This window comes from Castanea sativa, chromosome 4 (assembly GCF_040712315.1).
Source record: "Castanea sativa cultivar Marrone di Chiusa Pesio chromosome 4, ASM4071231v1".
NCBI classification, from domain to species: domain Eukaryota; kingdom Viridiplantae; phylum Streptophyta; class Magnoliopsida; order Fagales; family Fagaceae; genus Castanea; species Castanea sativa.
Window position 1 is genome coordinate 3,782,975 of NC_134016.1, and position 20,508 is coordinate 3,803,482.

At 33.4% G+C, this 20,508-nt stretch overlaps 1 protein-coding gene, 1 long non-coding RNA gene and 1 pseudogene across 8 annotated transcripts; 1 reads left to right on the forward strand and 2 right to left on the reverse strand.

The window, feature by feature from the left end:
• Window positions 1-4,897: 4,897 nt before the first annotated feature.
• Window positions 4,898-14,162, forward strand: LOC142631757 (putative disease resistance protein RGA3). 7 transcript variants are annotated; one of them, XM_075806060.1, is made up of 13 exons: window positions 4,898-8,490; window positions 8,613-8,941; window positions 9,238-9,622; window positions 9,799-9,884; window positions 10,146-10,590; window positions 10,737-10,780; window positions 10,862-10,948; window positions 11,082-11,290; window positions 11,373-11,472; window positions 11,611-12,248; window positions 12,350-12,413; window positions 12,953-13,243; window positions 13,455-14,162. In XM_075806060.1, the coding sequence occupies exons 1-2, from the start codon at window positions 4,967-4,969 to the stop codon at window positions 8,617-8,619; spliced, it is 3,531 nt and encodes a 1,176-aa protein (XP_075662175.1). In that variant the 5' UTR covers window positions 4,898-4,966; the 3' UTR covers window positions 8,620-8,941; window positions 9,238-9,622; window positions 9,799-9,884; window positions 10,146-10,590; window positions 10,737-10,780; window positions 10,862-10,948; window positions 11,082-11,290; window positions 11,373-11,472; window positions 11,611-12,248; window positions 12,350-12,413; window positions 12,953-13,243; window positions 13,455-14,162. The 7 variants fall into 7 exon arrangements, with proteins under 7 accessions (XP_075662175.1, XP_075662173.1, XP_075662174.1 ...); XM_075806058.1 differs by having other exon boundaries at window positions 10,146-10,948; window positions 11,611-11,736; XM_075806059.1 differs by having other exon boundaries at window positions 10,146-10,948; window positions 11,611-11,717.
• Window positions 14,163-15,119: 957 nt separating this feature from the next.
• On the reverse strand, window positions 15,120-17,323 carry LOC142632203 (uncharacterized). Its single transcript, XR_012843752.1, has 2 exons — window positions 17,138-17,323; window positions 15,120-15,424 (listed from the first exon to the last, which is right to left on the reverse strand). It is a non-coding gene; the product is annotated as an uncharacterized LOC142632203 (long non-coding RNA).
• Window positions 17,324-18,352: 1,029 nt separating this feature from the next.
• On the reverse strand, window positions 18,353-19,369 carry LOC142631489 (uncharacterized; annotated as a pseudogene).
• Window positions 19,370-20,508: the final 1,139 nt, after the last annotated feature.

A 20,508-nucleotide genomic window follows, 5' to 3' on the forward strand; every position in this document is an offset into this window, starting at 1 on the left:
ACAGGATCTCCTAAAACGTCGCTTCTAAGTGGCAGACCGTATCTTCCGACCTCGGCTTTACTCATCCAAGGAAGTATTCCTCCTCAGACCACTTTCTTGGTCGATCATGATCAGACTATTTCTTAACTTACCAATACGGATTTTTAAAAAGATATTTGTTCGTCCTCAGACTACTTAATGCCCTCGGATTGGGCCTCTAGCCCAATATATACTCCTGGACCTATCACCCCCACATCTATATTTTCCAATCACAAAAAATACCTAGGGGTATGATGAGTGTTATGTGTTTGTGGTTGAAATAATGTTTTTATCACACCCCTAAGCATTTTTGTGACTGAAAAATGTAATAATTTTAAATTATAATGGATATAAATTATTAATATTTACCAAAAAAAATAGAAAAACTCTGAGCACAAGTACGAGCGCGTGCTCAAAGACTAGTATTCCATAATTATCACCCGCTTCTCAGAGGCTTTCTATTTTTTTTTTTAAGATATTACTACAATTTGTAATTATAAAATACATATGATGAATATTATGCGTTTGTGGATGAAGTAATTTTTTTATCACATCTCTAGGTAATTTTACAGTGCTATCCTCAAGTTTTGTATGGTTGGAATTATTAATACTTATCACACGCATACTTAGAGACCCTTCTATTTTTTTTTTCCTGAAGGCTAATAATTTACATTCATTATAATTTGGAATTTCTACATTTTCCAATCACAAAAATAACTAGGGTGTGATAAGAATTATGCAAAAAAAATTATTTCACCCATAAACACCTAAATCTCATCACACCCTAAGTTTTTTTGTAATTGAAAAATGTAGAAATTACGAATTATGATGAATGTAAATCATTAACCTTCAGGAAAAAAAAAATCAGTTTCAATTGTTATTTTTTATTTAGTGAATATTAATTAATTTTGACATCATGGTGGATGAACTATAATTTGAATTTACCATTCTTGTTATCATAACTATCAATTTTTGGAAAGTATATTAAAAAAATGTGTGAGTTTTTTGTGTTTTTGAAAATTTGAAATATCTAACAATTTTAGAATAAGTTAATTTAGTTTCCAAATATATTAAACATGTTCTGCGGTAGCCTACTTGGCTGCATCTTATCTGGAATAACCCTTCCTCAAGGGTTCAATCCCCCTGGGTTGCAAATCTTTATTTTTTAAACAAAAATAAACTATGAAGAAACCAACCACAAATAGAAAACTAACGAAAAAAAGAACGTAACAGAAGCAAAATGTCAGATTTGTCAGTTTCTCTCCCTCCTTTTTCTTGTATTTCGGCAACATCAATACCAAAATTTGCATTTTTTCTCATTTTCCTAATAAACTTTGCACAATATACATAAATCTAATAAACTCTAATTTTTACAATACTGAGCCAAAAGACTCAGCCTTGGACAATTCACATAAATTAAGAAGATAAGTATTGTTTAATGGTGCCAGCTATATATATATATATATATATTTCTCAATAGTATATTATTTTGTTCTTGAGAACATTAGTCTATAAAAAATGTGAAACGTATACCTGCTGCAATGCCCATACTCGAAAAGGATATCCATCTACATAAAAAGAGACAAACCGACTAACTTAATAAAGTTGTGCAAATTGACATCTCGTGCTACTTGCATAATGGTGGCCATTAAACAAATTAAAAAGCTATATATAATGTTTGTGTATGACTGTGTCAGTGTGAGCAATAATATTATCTTTTTATATGTATTTGTGCATGGGCCATTAAACAAAAAAGTTACATTGATGTTGACGCAGAAGCGCACAGGTAGATGGTGGTATGCTATTCTATATTATATGTCAGCCGTCTTGATTGAATATTTAGCATTGATTCTGTCACAATGTGAATCCATATATTCCCGTTGCCCTTAGACAAATTACACATAGAAGTTGGAGATGTTGATGCGCGATTCATATGAAAATGGTGGCCAGCTATTTCTGTATTATATATTACTTCATTGACCATATAGTCAGTGGCAGAGCCTGAAAAGTTTTCCAGCTGAGCTAAGCTAAATATAAAAAAAAAAAAAATTGTTTAGGAGTTATCCAAACCTCAAACAACTACACAATGTATAAAACTTGTGTTCAGAACTAATTCTAACATTTTTGGGTGCTAATAACTACATTTTTCTACAATTTGTGTTTTTTTATTTTTTTTATTTGAATACTATATATATATAGTTGAAAATTGCAAAAAGCTAGGAGGCCATGACCAGGGCCGGAGCCAGGACTTGGAGTTAGAGGGGTGGCTTTGCTGCTAGCTATATGCAACAGCTCCAATCTTTGACTCTACTATTTTATCACTAAGAATTTTTGTTTAAAACCTTTTAAATGGCAAAGTTGTTTATTTTGGGTAAAATAGATTGATTGAGCTTAATTTTTTTTAGCTTTATTATTGGTAATTTTTGTTGTTGGGCTAATTTTTCTGGACTTGTAAATTTTTTTTTTCAATTTAATCCAATAATTTTTATGGCCTTTAAAAGGTGGAAAATGCTAAAATTACAAATTTTTTTACAAATTGCTAATGTAGTGAGTGATTATTGATAAGTAAAAAAGCGATGCAAGTGTGCGAACCAATAAAAATTTGCTACCTCAATAGTTTGTAAAAATATTGTAAAAAAATTGTATAACTATAACATTACTCTTAAAAGAATTGGTAGCATTATTAAAAGTGGACAAAATGTAATTTTATTGAACAAAATTGTTAAAATTAGTACCTATTAATATACTAATATTTTTTTTTAAAAAAATTTAGTCAATATATAAATCCGTCCCTGGCCATGCCCCCCGCCCCCCTAGCTTCGCCTATGCATATAGTTATTGATGTTAGTCTTTAGCATACTAAGACCTCTATAGTTTCCAAATCTTTTGTTTAATCTCCACGATATTATAAATTAATAAGGCTATCGTGGAATTTTAAATATGATAACAGACTGACTCCTTATTTACCACATTAAACTCCCATATCTTTTTTTACTAAATTTTCCAATTTATTATTCATTAAAATATTAAATAACAATTTAAAATTAAAATGTTGGAATTGCTTCTTGAAAAGTTTTGATGTTCATAGTATATCAAGTGCGGCCCAACAAGTTTGGAGGTCTAAGGTGATATAGTTAAATGAGGCATTTATGTTATCACTTAAATAATATTTAACTCCTTATCAAAAATATATATATTTAACTAATATTTAATATCATAATTTTTATAAAAAAATTCTGTTATTTTTATTTTATAATATGTTTTTTATTTTTGGAAAAAATGCTAAGAACAAAACAAATTTTACTAAAAAAACTTACAAATAATGTAGAAATTAATGTGATTAGTGACACTTAAAGAAGATAACAAACAAGTATTTAAATGAATGATATTAGGAATATTATAAATTTTACAACATGAGACTTGCAAAGATATATCACCAATCACAAAAAGTAATTCAAAAATACATTTAATAGGTTATTGACATTCACATATCATATTAATTGTCATAAAAATTTGTAAAGTTTTCAAGTAAAATTAATAATATAAAATTAACAACAATTGTCACAACCATTAACATCATTTTTTTATTTACCAACAACCACTCACCACATTAACAATTTGTAAAAAAGTTTGTATTTCTAGTATTACTCATAATATAGTAGTCCTAGAGAAGCTACAATATGTAATTTCATAATAACTCCACTACAACTTGTAAATAATTTGATAATGGTAGTACATTCCACGTAATTCACTTCCCCCCCCCCCCCCCCCCGGGCAGGAAAAGGGGAGTGGCAACTGGCTTTCTTCCTGTGAACTGATTTGTTAGAGAGAGAGAGAGAGAGAGAGAGAGAGAGAGAGAGAGAGAGAGAGAGAGAGAGAGAGAGAGAGAGAGAGAGAGAGTGAGAGTTGAAAGTGCAACATTTAAAGACAATGGAGATAATATAGCAACACAACATAATTACTCCCATAAAAAATAAAAAATAAAACAACATAATTAGAACTAAATAGCTCTCTTAACTTAGAGCACTGCAGTGGACTAAGACATAAATCTCAAATTGGGATTAAAAAAAAATAGTCCATTAATAAATTTCCTAAGAACATTAATTAATTATATATATATATATATATATATATATATATATATATATATATATATATATATATATAACCAGCTTAGAGATTCTTTTTGAGTCTACCTAAATATAATCAAATATCTATATTTATCTCAAATCTTAACAGTAATAACTATTACATATTTGCTGTTGCACACATTGCATACTCACTTTTTTAAAAGTGTCCTTAAAATATGATCTCAGATAATTTCACAATTTTATCTAAAATTTCTTGATTTCACATTTTAAACTGAATTTGTGTTTTCAAAACATACATACATACATATATATATATATATATATATATATAGAAAATTTTAATACATAATTTTAAAAAAGTTCAGTTAATGTATACCCTTAAGGTATACATTAACAAATCTGTTTTTGAAAATTTTTTATCAAGAATTGAAAAAGTTACCAAAATTTTTTCAATTTTCAATAAAATTTTTTTCAAAAATAATATACTATTGTGTGCCCTTAAACATGCATAAGTATAATCCATTAAAAAAAAAAAAGTATGAGTGCATATTAAGATTTAACCAAATCTTTAAGGATGATGTACAAGCCCCAGCACATGGTTATGTCCCATCCCATAAAGATCCTTTTAGAAAAAAGACACGGACTTGAAAGACGTGTGAAAAAAAAAAGTTCCCCACTAAAAAAATAAGAAAGAAAAAAGTTGCCTGCTAAAAATAATAGTAGTTGCTTTTCATCTTTTTGGATAAATATAAATACTCCGTAAATAGTTACTGCTATTCTTTATCGTCACAATTCTTCTCTACTTCCCAAATACTTCCAGCATATTTGTGACTTATTACCTGAGTACCAAAGAAAACATGGCTGAGGCTATCGTTACTGAATTTGCTAAGGGAATACTAGGAAATCTGATAACACTGGTAACTGACCAGATTGGCCTTGCTTGGGGCTTCAAGGATGAGCTGACACGGCTTCGTGACTCAGTAGAGATGGTTCAAGCTGTGCTAGCTGATGCAGAGAAAAGGCAAGTGGGAGAAGAGAGCGTGAGGCTTTGGATGCAGAGGCTTGAAAAAGTTGCTTATGATGCTGATGACGTGCTAGATGAGCTTGCTTACGAGCTTCTTCGGCGAAAGGTAGAGATCCGAAACCAAATGAAGAGAAAGGTATGCTTCTTCTTTTCATTTTCAAATCCCATTGCATTCCGTTTCAAAATGGCCAACAAAGTTAAGACTATTGCTGATTCACTGAAAAGGGTTAATGATGAAGCAATTAGATTTGGACTTATTAGAGCCGAATCAATAAATGCTAATCTTGATACTATGCTAAACCGAGAGACAAACAGCTTTATTGATAATTCAGAAGTTGTAGGAAGGGAAGACCATGTTTCAAAAATAGTGGAGTTAGTGACAAATTCAACTAGTGAAAAACTCTCAGTGATTCCCATAGTAGGAATGGCGGGTTTGGGGAAAACAACTTTAGCAAAACTGGTCTACAATCATGAGCTAGTAAAGAGTCATTTCAATAAGAAAATATGGGTATGTGTCTCTGATGATTTTGATGAAAAAAAGATTTTAAGAGGCATTCTAGAATCACTTACCGGTAACTCAAGTCTATTAGAAACAAACAATGCAATACTTGAAAAACTTAAAAAAGAGTTGGAGGAAGGAAGATATCTTCTAGTTCTTGATGATGTATGGAATGAAGAGTCACTTAAATGGGAATCTTTAAGAAGTTGTTTGTTGGGAATTACTTCAAATATTGGAAACAACATTATTGTAACCACCCGTAGTGAAAAGGTGGCAGCAATCATGGGGACAACACTTTTCAAGTGTAAATTGGAAAAACTTTCAGACGATGAATGTTGGTCCATAATCAAGAAAAAAGTATCTTTTAATGAAGGAGTTCCACTAACTCCAGATTTAGATGCTATTGGAAGGGATATTGCCAAAAAATGTGGAGGGGTCGCATTAGCTGCAAAAGTCTTAGGAGGGATGATGTATTGTGAAAAAGAGAAAAGTAAATGGATAGAAATTAAAAAAAATGAAATTTGGAATTCCGTAGAGGGTAGCCAAATGCTATCAATATTAAAAATGAGCTTCTATCATCTTCCATCACCATCTATTAAACAATGCTTTGCATATTGTTCAATTTTTCCTAAAGATTATAAGATTAAAAAGGAAGAATTGATCCAGCTTTGGATGGCTGAAGGGTTCCTCCAACCATCTCAGGAAAATAGTTCGGTGATGGAGGATATTGGTAACAGGTATTTTAATATCTTGTTAACAAATTCCTTGTTCCAAGACGTGGAAAAGGATGATTATGATAATGTTAAAAGCTGTAAGATGCATGATTTGGTACATGATCTTGCCCTCTCAATTTCAAAATTTGATACTTTGATTTTGAAGAAGGATTCACAAGATAATATCAATCATGTACAGGATAACATTAATCATGAACGTCGTTTATCAATCCAATATGGGGGAATAGTATCAAAAATTCCACTTTCAAATGACCATGTTCAGAGAATGCGCACACTTGTTTCAGAAAATGCTATGTTTGGAAACATATTATCAGATTTTAAATGCTTGCGTGTTCTAAAATTATTTTGTCGGATATCAGAGTTATCAGACTCAATTGGTTGCTTGGTACACTTGAGGCTTCTCCACATCTCATGGGCTGACATCGAAGAATTACCAAACTCCATCACCAAGCTCTACAATTTGCAAACTTTAAGACTTGAAGATTGCTATCGTCTCAGAGAGCTTCCAAAAGATTTAAAAAATTTGGTTAACTTGAGGCATATGCATGTTGATCGTCATTATAAATACCGACCACTAAAAGATATGGGGAATTTGAAATGTCTACGAACATTGTCATTTTTCATTGTGGGTCAAGATGCAGGTGAGCAGATCAAGGAATTGGGATGCTTGAATCAACTTAGTGGAGAATTAGACAGTAGGCGTCTAGAGAATGTGAGAGATCAAGAAGAAGCTAGAAGTGCAAATTTAGCAATAAAGGCGAAAATGAACCAGGTAACATTTTACTGGAGTCTTTATGCAGAGAGAAAGGTCAACCATTGTAATGACGAAGAAGTGTTGGAAGGCCTCTGTCCTCATCAAAATTTGAAATCCTTAAAAATTGATGGTTTTAGTGGAAAGAAATTCCCCTCATGGATGTCGTCGCATTTTGACTATTTGATCCAGATAAATTTAGAATACTGCGAAAATTGTGAACAAGTTCCCACCCTCGGCCATCTACCTTGCCTTAAGGCTCTTGAAATAAAGGGAATGGATGACGTGACATGTATTGGAGTTGAGTTTTACGGCATGCGCAGTGATGTATTGTTTCCGGCATTAAGAACGCTCACTTTTCGGGGTATGAAGAAACTAGTGGAGTGGAAGGATGCACTGGAGGTGACATCAGCACGTGTAGTGTTTCCTTGCCTTGAGGAGTTGAGCATTTACAATTGTGAACAACTGAAGGGTGCCCCATGTCATTTTCCATTTCTACAGAAATTAAATATTAAAAACGTCAACAACACCGCTTTGGAAAGGATTATCAGCAATCTTACCACGCTCAAGTCCGCCGATATTTGTAGAGTGTCAGGACATACTTTTGCGCTAGGGCAACTTTTCTATACCTCTATCCAATCACTCTGGATATATGATTGTGGGGAACTGAGTTATATATGGGACACCTCGCAACCCCTCATTTCCCTCGAGGAGCTGACAATACATGATTGTCCTAAGCTGAGGTGTTTTCCACGTATACAAGGTCTACGCTACTTGGATATATACGAGTGTGGTTTTGAAGTTCTAACTCAGCTACAATTATGTACGTCTCTCTCAGAATTGTATATACGTGCTTGTCCTGATCTGAAATCACTTCCAAATCTAGGAGAGTTGTGCTTTCTTACCCGTTTAGAAATTCAAAATTGCCGCAACATCACGCGTCTGCCAGAGGGGCCATTTAAATGCTTGAAGAGATTGGAGATTGGTGGGTATTGTGAGGAGCTGGATGTTTTTCCCAGTCTCAATAATTTCATCCAACACACTCATACGACGCTCCAATATCTAAGATTGAGAGGGTGGGCTAAACTCAACTCTCTCCCGGGCGAAATTCAACAGTTCACTGCCCTTGAAACTACGGTTATCGAAGATTTTGAAGGAATAGAAACTTTACCTGAGTGGTTGGGCAACCTTTCTTTCCTTAAAGGACTCTATATTTATGACTGCAAGAACCTGATGTATCTGCCCACAACCACAACACGCCTCATCAAATTAGAAGAACTACATATTTTGCGTTGCTTCAAGTTAGAGGAAAGATGTGCAAAGGGAAGCGGGGAAGAGTGGTTCAAGATTGCCCACATTCCAACGATGTTGATGTAAGGTTTCTGATACCTCAAATCCTCTTCTCATATACTCTCCTTTGAATGAACAAATTATATATATTATTATTCATAGTCAACCCTAATTTCTTTATTCCTCTTTTCACTTTCCCAAATAGACGATGATCAAGAGATTAAAGTTTTCAGCATCCCCAATCACAGAAAAAATGGCCCAACATTGCCCGTATTCCAATTATACAGAACTAATGGGGAATTCCATCTAAACCTTATCTCCTCTTCTTTTCTAGTAAACATTTTTTTTTAACGAACCAGATATAAATTTATGTGCTTGTAGGTTATTTCGTGGTTTTAATCAACTGGGGAGAGAACTGAAATGCGTTAATGTGAAAAACAAGTTCAGGTAAAGTGGTCGCTGTTAACAGATTGGTTGTAGGTTCGAATCCTACTTGGGGAGATTTGATTCATCTGCTTTGACCGTTATTGATAGGTAACCTGTTCCTGTGTCTTTGTTTCTATTGCATTCTATACATGATATCTACTAATCTTTAAAATCAAGATTTATAACATCTGCGACGGTTAAAAAAATTTGTGAGTGAAAAAGAAAGCTAAAGACAACATCTTTCTAGCTAAACCTTGTGAAAGCAGCAAGCGTAGTGTGTGTATATATATATATATATATATATATCCATTGGTGGTACACTGCATTCTCTATTCTTCTTGCAGAGACCTAATAATATTCAAATTGATTAAAACTTTGACACCTAATAATATTCCTAGGTGAAGGTATCATATTCGGGCGATCTTAACGCTTTGCTGGACTTGTGGGGCAACTCTTCCTTTCATGAAGAGCTGAATTTTAGGGAACAAGATGGCTGATTTCTGGAGCAAATTATGGAAGAAGTGCAATCCATGCCAATAGAGATGCTCTCTGTTGTTAGCTAAGTGGAAGGTCTGCCAAAGTGGGTGGAAATTTATTAGAATTTACTACCATCTAATGCTCACTTTACAAGAAAAGCTGAATATTTCGTACTGTTTGCTGCCAGAGTGGTTAAATAGCTGGAAATGCCAGGGTGTTAATTTGGTTCCTATCTTGTTGAAGTTAATTAAAATTTGTGAGTTTCCTCCAATCTCATATTCTTCTCTTCTGAGGTGTCCGTATTAACTAAAGGTAACTTTCAGATTTCTCTATTTTGTGTGCTTACTAGATTTCTTGAATTTATAAAAACTGTGATTCAAATGAAATAGAACAAGATGGCTTTGTTTGTGAAGATAATTGAACTTAATAAGTCGGGCACCATACTTTATCTTCTAATAGCCCACCTTAAATTCATTCTTCTTTGTTAGGTTCAATTTTTGTGGCAAATTGATGGCAGTTAGAGCTTGAGGACCCTGCACATGTTATGATTGTCATTGAAGTTGGATTCTTGAAGGTTTTATTAATCTATCTTTTTCTACGCTGCTCATTTTTATTTCTTCTTATGCATCATCTATGCATTGGAATGAACATAGGATTTCTGTTGGACAAGGCTAAATGCTTAGGGATTTTATGCTTACCTCAAGTCTCTGCCTCATCTATTTTAACACACAGTAGCATAATAATTAATAGCTAAAACCACAAATTAGAAAGAATGGAATTTTTTTCTTCTGTATTTGGGGAACCTTTCATTTATACATCATCTGTTTGTTTACAGTCGCAAGAAGCCAGAATTTCTACCAGCACTGGATGTGGTGGAATGCCTCGTTAATTTAAAGTTGCCAGTTATTTTTCAATGTTCCAATAAAAGGTCACATTTGATCAACAGGCTCTCAATCTATTTCACTCCTTTCAAACTTCAAACAGCTGACGAAGGATTTGAGCAAAGCGCTGTGAAATTCTATCATTTGACTTGTCTATAAATGACATGTTTAATGTCCCCAAGAAAGAGGAACAACTTGAGATTCACGTCAAAAGAGAGCATCTTTTCATTTTATGTCTGATATCAAGTTCCAAATTTTTGCTAAGCCATCTTCGTTTTAACCTGTGTGAAATTTCTGGTTGCTGGCCAATTGGACTAATATTGCATCTATATCTGCAAATGTTTACAAGTTTACTGTACATGATAGCACTACTACCTTTGTCAGCCAACAAAATATCAAGTGAGTCCAAGTTTTCCAGCTTTTACACCATGGTTTCTTCTATCTCCTATGTACTTAGCAGTGGATCTTTTCTAATAAACTGAATTCCAGTATGTCATCCACCCATTGAATCTTATTTTTTTCTGGGTTATGGTTGGTTAACCTAGGGACCTCTTTTTTCATCAAAATCTGAACTTTACTGCACTCTAAGGTATATATCTGCCCAAATAATTTCTTCTTCATAGCTTTCTAGCTTTAATTAATGTCAGTTTTGTTCTTCTCTTCTTGTAAGCTTTTCCTTAACAAAAGGGCCAATTGGTTTGGATGCTTCAATTCATGAACGTGTTGGAAGAACAGTTCTTAATAGTAAGCAGATAAGGTAATGGACATATATCACTTTTATTGGCTATTATTCAAAAATTACCATTTGCTTTAAAATTTCATTTTGTTACTCAGAAATGATCTGAAAGTTTTACACATTAAGTCATGTATGATTATGGATATAAAAACAGTGAATGGCCACTCTCCCAAAAGATTTTGATGACTCCCCTAACCAATTAGAAGAGGGCAAGATCCATTGACATACTCCAACAGTGTGGCAGTATGGCATATTCTTGTTTCAATTGGGCTGGTACAATTACAATGAACTTGCCACTTGAGAAGCTACACATATTCATGACTATGGTGGCTTCTTAAAAGCTTTCTAAATTTCTGCATTTTGGTAAGCTATGTTCCTTGTGAATAAGTTGGTTAGATTTCTTGAAATTGATTGTGGACAATGCTAACCAAAATTAGCTACACAGATTCCTAACAGTTCATCCACCTATCAAATCTTATTCTGTTATTATGGCCTCACTTAGAGCCCTTTGTTCTAGTGACTACAACACTTCAATGGTTGCTAAGGTATGAATTTGATGGTTAGCCATCTTGCAAGCTTGATTGATTGTCAAAATTGTTCCACAGAAAATCACTTCTACATATCTTTGCCAGAGAAATTTAACATACTAGCTTCATTTATGAATTTTTACATGTCTGTTACAGCCTTCTGTTCTTGTCAATCTTGTTATCTTAACTGAGTGGCCAACCCGTTTGGGTGCTCCAATTCATACAAGAGTTTGAAGGATACTAGCCTACAGTGACTGGATATGGTAATGAACATATGTTTCTGTAAGTTGACTCTTATTTGCAATCAATTAGTACCATTTAAAAAAAATTAATTAATTGTATTACTCAGAAATATGAGCTAAAAGCCTCTATTAATTAAGTCAGTCATGACAAAAATATCTTACTGTGCTATTATATAATTTTAATAACGAACTGTATACTTCAGGTGATTCTATTTTGGTCTCAATAAAGTTTATTACTTATTAAAAAAAAAAAGTTGTAGTTCCTACCCTAAAAACCTTATTGTCTATGAATAGTTGAAGCAAGATAATGTATGTAGTTTTCCTGGAAAAAGATAGAACATACATGTATGAAAGCTAAATCTAAATTGCTTACATAAACTAATTTTGCAGTGATAGTTGCTAATTGCTAATCAAGGCTGAACAACTTTATGCCTGGTCAATATATGGAGACTTAAGCTTTACTATTAATAACTCTGTTACTTTATCTTGTAGCCTAAACAACCCACTAGCAAATTTAATTTTATGTCTGATATCAAGTTCACACAATTTTTGGTAAGCCATATTACATTTTATAATACTAGCTTCTCTTAATTGAGTTTCACTTGTCTGTTACAGTCTTCTCTTCTCATTGGTCTTGCTGTCTTAACTAACAGGATATGCTTCTTGGGCGATCTAGTTCATTCAAAAGTTCTAAAATAACTAGCCTACACTGCGTGGGTAAGGCAATGAACATATATCTCTGTAATCTGACTCTTATTTGCAATTATTCAATTAGTACCATTAGGTTTAGAATTGATTGTATTACTCAGAAATATGACTTAAAATTTCCATCAATGACGTCAGTCATGACTAAAATATCTTACTGTGTTTTAATCCAATTTCAGTTGTAGCTCCTACACTAAAAGCCTCACTGTCAGTGATAAGTTGAAACATGATACAGTATACAGTTTTCATTTTTTTTTTTTTTTTTTACAAGTCAATATGCAGTTTTCTTGGAAAAAGATAGAACATACTAGCATGAATGCTAAATCTAAAATGTCTTACATTACTAATTTTACAGTCTACCCCAAAATGAAGCTGCAATAGCTGCTAATTTCTAAACAAGACCGAACAACTTTATGCCTAGTCAACATTTTGAGCTTTAAGCTTTGCTATTAATAACTGTGTTACTGTATCTTGTAACCCAAAGCATCCACTAGCACATTTTATTATATTCTTCTCCTGGTTAAATTTATGTTGAATATTTGTTTATACAGGTCCCGAAGTTGTCTGATTTGCTACAATCTCAACTAAATTTAAACTTCACTTGTCGAAAGCTGATGTCAATTGCTGATACTCATTCATTAGTGCTGTTCTGCTTTTCAAATCTTTGGGCTGATATCTTGGAAAACATCAAAAGCTAATGGCAATTGCATCTGAATTTGAAGTGTATTGGTCCGTAGAGGAATCATTGCTGCATGTATATAAGCCTCCAATCTGGAAAATAGGTAACCTCATCTGCCGCAACAACAGAATGAGTTCTCTAAGACCTGACTTAGATACTAAAGGTATACCTTCTGTCATTGTTACTGTTTTTACGTCATATTTTACTTGTAAAAGAATAACTAGTGTTATTTAATGCCTTATCCTTTGTCATTCGGTTTAACCATTAAATTGTAGAACATAAAGAAATGTCTTTTGTGTGTTTTTGTGTACCTTGTGATTTTATTGTTGTGATAGCAGAAGCTCTAATATAGATTTGGTTGGCTTGGTTGGCAGCCTTGCATATGCAGTAGTATGCACTCATCCTCTTGGCCCAACATTTCTCAAGCTGTCAATGTGGAACCTAGTTGCTATGTGCAAGATTAGGATAATGGTCATTCACAAGTTAATGGATCTTGAGATGTATTTTGGGAATGCTGATTTGGGTTTGAAGTTTGAGAGATGAATCTGTTGGAAGACATTTAGTTGGATATGTTGATTCAGACTATGCTGGAGAAGATCTGGATAATCTTTGTTCTACTCTGAAGCTAGAGGTTGACCTCCAGTGAGTTGGAGGTTGATACTGCAGTCAACTATTGTATTATTAACCAGTGAAGTGGAATACATGGCTATGATTGAAGCTATCTAGGAGGTTATTTGGCCACACGGTTTGATTGAAGTCTTTGGGAATCATCTGGAGCATGATCTTGAAAATTCAACATAGCTAGGAGTTCTATTTGACTTTGACAACTTTTATATATATGTTGCTTTAACTAAAGAGAGGGCTGCAGTGCTGTGCAATGATTACAGAGTAGAAAAACTTCTCTTTAGCTGAATCCTTAAACTCTTTATATTGAAGAGTTTTTTGTGTGTATTTAGGGTTTGAGTTTTGTGAAAGTGACTTTTTGCCTATTTTGTGATCTCGATATTTGATTAGTGAAATTTTCTCCACACCATCACCCATGTAGGCTATTGCTGAACTACGTAAATCCTTGTTTCTGTGAATGTTTTTTTTTTTAGGTCTTTTTTTTTTAATTTTTAATTTCTATTATTTGTTTGGAGATCTTTCTAAAATCCAAACTAGTTTTCACAATTGATCTTGTACGGAAGTGCTATTTAGAGGATGTTTCCCACAATAGTTATTTGCGAAATAATTTGCTATATCTATAGAATAATTTATCATCAATTATCACCATTTTCACAATCCAAATTTCTCTACAATCTAATGTGGGTTATTGTATAGTATTCCTTACCTTAATATCCTAGAGCTTCCTTATAAGTTATAATTATAGTTCTTTAGTATGCCACCATATGTTGGCATTGAAATATATTTCGGACCTACAGGCAAAGCAAGGGAGATATGGCAAGCTTTAATAACCTATGTTAACCTCGAAGGTGGCTGCTTTGTTCTAATTGCAAACCAATTCTGCATAGGAAGGGAAGACTATCTACTGACACTATAATGTATTTTATATTTCAATTATAAACTAGTCACCATCTAGATCCATCATTCAGTTCTAAATGATGTGGTACATCCTTTATGCTCTTGATAACATCATATACACTGGAGGTAGTATTAATATATCACCATCTGACCAAGTCCATTCTAGCCAGACCTAATACTAAGGAGAGGCCATCTTAGCTTATCCAGGTAAGAATTTATACTTTGCATGATTGTTAACAGTTGGGAATTGGCTAAATCTGAAAAGTATAGGCATCTTTTCATGAAAGATGGATTGATCCACGTTGTCTCTCAAAACTGAAACAATCTTATTCACTCTTTGATATTCCAGATCTTTAAGAGAATTGTACGAGCAAAGCTAGATTTTAGTGGTATTGGGCATCAAGTGGGACTATTGTCACGCCCCAAACCCCAAAGGGTTCAAAGCGTGAGAAAGACCTCTCAAGTACCTGTAAATTTTTACTTTTTGACAATTCAATCCACATAAATCCTATCAAGTATTAACATCAAGAATTATCTTAATAATTCCATTGAATATACTCTCAAAGTAAGTCAAAGCTCTAAGCATTAATTACAAAGACCATTGGCCACAAAAGAATAGAGATCTGAATAATAATTACATATCAACAGCTTGTCCCATCAGTGGGAATATAGTCACAACCACTATAATATACAAAAGAATAAGTCAAGCCTATTCTAAAATGTACATCATCAAATAACTCCATTACAAAAGTTTAGCCTCCATCAGTAGTTAGTCTAACTACTATTAGCCACCAAAAGCTGTCTCAAAATATTATTGCTTACTCTGAAAAGTTTATAAAAATAATGGGATGAGACAGGGCCCAATAAGTAGCATAATTAATGGGGGTGGGGGAAATGCAAGTTTCATCTTCAATAATAATAATATGACAAGAATGATTAAATAATGAAATACCAAATTTCTCTAAGTAACTACTTTGAAACAATATACTATAATCTGTGAGCACTAACAATATAAATTCCAAAGCCATAATATCTAACATAAGATAAATTATCACAATAATATACCACACTACCATATAGACCGGTTAGAGGATCCACCCATTCACAATTGGCATGATATTATCTTCTCTGGTATGCAGATTCTTGGCCCCATGGACAGCAGCCTCACCCATACCCTCAAGGTTTTTCTCTCTCCTCATGGGCAGCAGAGAGAGCGCGTCAAATAGGACCTCTCTTGCATGTAGTCTTTTGGCCCCATGGACAGCAGCCTCACCCACACACAATCAAGGAACCTCTTCCCCCCATGGACAGTAGGGAAGAATGCGTCATCCAAAATGAAAGGACACTGACCTAGATTTGATTCCGTTGTCACAAAGACTACGAAAACCAAATCGGGTGATCACTGGGAAATCACACATGGCATGGTGTTAAAACTACATGATGCTCACAAGTTACATTACTTTGAAACACATAGTTTATATCTAAGTAGTTTCAGAAAAAACCTTAAAAATTTACTTCCATAAAGTTTGTAAGGTTTTTCAACTTCATGCTTGCTAAAAAGATCTTCTATCAATTTCTCAAGTACTAAGTCAAGATAAGCATCTTTAAATTTTCTATTATACCATAGAATCCATAATTTCCTTATCAAAGATTAAATAAAAGATGCTCATTTTTCCATATCAACAATTCATGCCTTTCCCCAAATGCAATACCAAATATGATGCATCTTCATAGATAATCATATACATATTAAGGTTACGACACAATAGTTTTTAGGAAAATATAGTTTCCATAAGTAGTTTCCAAAAGCGTGTCTAACCCAAAAATAATATTTATGCAACATGGTTATTTTTAAAAAATCCCATTAAAAAAACTACTTATCGCAACCATAAAAGCCTAACTCTCCAAGCTCCAAGGAGATTAGCTAGAACCTAAACAATATCAAGTAAACCTATCACAATAAGTATAGAACTTGAAATTGTATGTAACCAAAATTTAAGATTTGCCAAATAAACACTTAATTAGACAAGCCTACTATTTAACCTCATCAATAATAATATATACCATTCCCAAAGTTTCTCAACAAATTTATTCACAAGGTATCAACTCCAATTTATAAAGTTAACCCATTTCATAATATCTCCAACATTATGACTAGCTTTCATAAGATTTACACTACATCATTAAGAGACCCATGAAAGCAAAAAATCAACATATCCTCCATGACAAGAAATTTAGAATTTCACTAACTCCAACTAAACCCAATGACAATGACAAAATTAAATTTACCAACCATCATACATTATATCTTAAAACCCCAAAATTTTTCCACCATACATAAACCTTGAATAGCCATTTTAGCACAAAATATATATACCCACTCATCAAAAATTCCACCAATACAAATCCCATACATAAAAACACATAAATATCACTTCCAATGCTCATAAATCACATGAGTATCATTATCCAAGCTTAGATAAAAATCTCCTCAAGCAAAAGTGTAAAACCCACCAAAAAGATTAGAAATTTTTACCTCAAATAAAATGATGAAGATGCTTAGGGGTTTCTAAGTATTTTTCCGGTGATCTTGCCGGAAAAATGATGGTGAGATGGTGTGTTTTGGGGAGAGGAGGCTGGCGGGTGAGTTGAGAAATGAGTGTGTTTAAGTGAAGAGAAAAGAAAGAAAAATGAAAGAGAGAAAGAAAAGTGAGAGCCGGCCAAAAGAGAGAAGAATTAAGAGAAAAATGAGTGGTGGAGAATGATGGGTAGTGGGGTTAGGTGGGGGCATGTGTGGGCTAAAAAATCTCACCTTAACATTTTTTTTTTTTTTTTCCTGACTGATAGGGACATTACAACTAAACTTTGTCAAGCAGACTCTAAATATACTCAATCCAATTTTGTTTACAATTGTAGTGAAAGCAGAAGTTCTTGATGAGCTGTAATGATGAATTAGCTGTGTAAATAAATTGAATTCTAGAATTTACTCGTCCTAGTTGTCTTCTTACTAAACAGCTAATTTTGGCTTTGTATTTTATTTTCTAAAGTTTAGAGGATGTATAGAGGTCGGATAGTGGCCACAATTTGTCAAAAACATTGCAAGAAATCAAACCCAAAAAAATAATAAAAACAATAAAAATTAAATATTGTGTAATTTTTGAAGTTGGAGTGATGAACTTAAATATGTAGACAAAACATTGTATACATTACATATAGCCTTGTACTAATAAATATGAACCGGCCAAATTGTGTACGATGCCAAGAACACAATATATTCTTTCAAGCTGTGGTATCATCCCTATTAAAGAATTGAAAAACACTCACTTGGTTGGTTGAATTGAGTGTTGTTAAATAAGTTGACAATAACACACATCATCTTCCTATTAGGGGTTAAAGCATAGGCCTCCAAACAAGCTTGGAGAAACTTAGTCAATAAATATATATATATATATATATATATATATATATAAAATCTTTTCACCGATCACACTAGAAGATAATATTGAGAGTACCATGCAAGATCTTTTACCTTTTTTTGGATGAGATTATAGTTAGACCCTCACTATCAGGTGTTTTTTTTTTTTTTTTTTTTTTCATGGCCTTCAATTTGTGAGTGACAACTCCCCTTAAAATCGCCAAGGATTTTCTACAAAAATTCCTCTCAATAAGGTCTTGATTGGACTAAAGGAATGTGGGAGGTGATCATAGAACCTAGATGTATTCACAGATGCCAAAATACATGTAGAATCAATTTTCCAAAATGGAACATAATCTTCCAACAATGCCAATAAAGATAACAAAAGTCAACTTGGGGAACTACAGTAGAGATACGAATACAACCTTTCGAAAGTCTTTGAAGGGCCCTTACAGAGCCAACAATTAGCTGAAATAACGGTCACTAAGGTGTAAGTTCTTCAAGTTACGATTCTCAGATCTCCCCCAAATAAATCTGTTTATCACTACTACAAGATCCAACAATAGGTTCACTGGGATGGAAGACACACTCATTGATAGAACCAGTGTGGCCAGGGAGCTTATACAAGATGCGTCTAGATGTAGTATCCCAAATGTAAACCATCCGATCTGAACTCCCGGCAGTGACTTTGCTTCCATCAGGTGACCAGCTACACCTCAACAAGTTCTTTTCAAAGTTGTGTTGGTGCCCTTCCATTACCTTTACACACCGATTTTGTGGTGCATATGGATGCATATCCCATATGCAGAGTTTATAATCCATACCATTTGTAAGGAGATAAGAGCCATCAGGACTCAACTGCATGCCTGTTATCATATCTTGATGGCCTTTTAAGTGTCATTGTAACTTCACCTTTGTGCTAGTCCCATACCTTTACTTCATTGTCAATACCGCCTGTGAAGATCTTATCAGATGCATCCTAGAAACTAACTGCTGTGATTTGGTATTTTATCTGGAAATGTCTAAATGGCGCCCCTCTGACACATATCCAACAGTTTGGCAGTTCCATCATCAAATCCACTGACAACAAGTGGTGGCCCTCTTCTAGAAGGACAGCATGAATTCACAAATGAGGAGTGTTCTGCCATTTTCTTGATTTGTTTTCCTCTTTCAACATTTCGTGCCCTCAGATTCTATGTGATGTATCATCTCTATAAAACTTTATGAGATTCTTAATGGTATGCTTAGAATAAAGAATACAAGTCATCGTCCAGGTTTAATTCATGTTTTGATATAATATTAAAAAATCAATCATTATATACTATATAGTCTAAGCACTTGGACTGGGTCCATTATCCAATTACACCAAATGATGACACCTTCAATCAATATATATATAAAAGCAGAGACCTCATTGAGTGAGGGTCTAAGCTTTTGCCGAGTGACACTTCTTATGAAATTTCTCTACAATCATCCAACTCTCCCATTAATTGACTGAGTTTACACCACAACTCTCTCTCTTCTTCATGTCTTTTAGTATACCAAATGTTTCAATCTTTTTTTTTTTTTTTAAAAGGATACTAATAACTAATGAGATTGAGATAGATAATCTTCTAGCATTTATGTTGCCTAAATTACACAAATCCATATCTTTTATTTACTATAATCATTATTATTTTATTTTATTCTATGGGAATCCTTTTTATTTTATGGTGATGAATTTACATACAAACATCTCATAAACAAAGTCTCCTACAGTTTTTTTTTTTTTTGGTACGGCAAGTTTTTACGTTAGTTATATAAAAAGTTTCTACTTTTATGATTGTGTAGATGCATTAATCACAGCTTGCCTCCAAAATGATGTTTTGGTTTTCGCCTTTTTGTTTTCAAATTATGTACATTATCAATACTCTGCTATAATGATTAATGTAGGATTTACTAAACCTTTGACTCCCCAACCTCTCTCTCACGCTTTGCCTTCCCCTCTCAACTTTGACTATATGCATCCATTCTCTTTCTTTCTCTCTTAAAAAAACTCTCTCCATACTCACAATTTTTTAAAACACCAGGTCAATGGAAGAAACTTATTGCTCTTGTGATCTTTTGTTGTACCAGTGACTATCCATTGCGCATTAAGTGGCCTTGACATGTATGAGTTCAAGCTATCTTTTGTTACTTTCAAAAATTCATTTCTTCACTTACAATTGGTAGGGTTAAGATCGTGAGATTCTGTATTTTGTTATTTTCTTTTATAGGTTGTGTTATTGTGTACATCGATTTCCAAAAGATGCTTGAAGTCTAGAACTGAGAAGTCAATAATTATTTATTTAGTGTAAAAGTCTCATTGTCATTGTCCTTTCAAGATTGTTTAATCTTAGCATATGACTTAAGTAGACTGATCTTTTCAAAATAAACAAAAGCTAAACCTACTGTAAATCATAAATTGGATTATAGGGATCAAGCAATAATCATCTAGGGTGGAGGTTTTTATT

What these genes read in the sequence shown, in the direction of transcription:
- LOC142631757 (XM_075806058.1), top strand. Translation starts at nt 4,967, where the DNA reads ATGGCTGAGGCTATCGTTACTGAATTTGCTAAGGGAATACTAGGAAAT.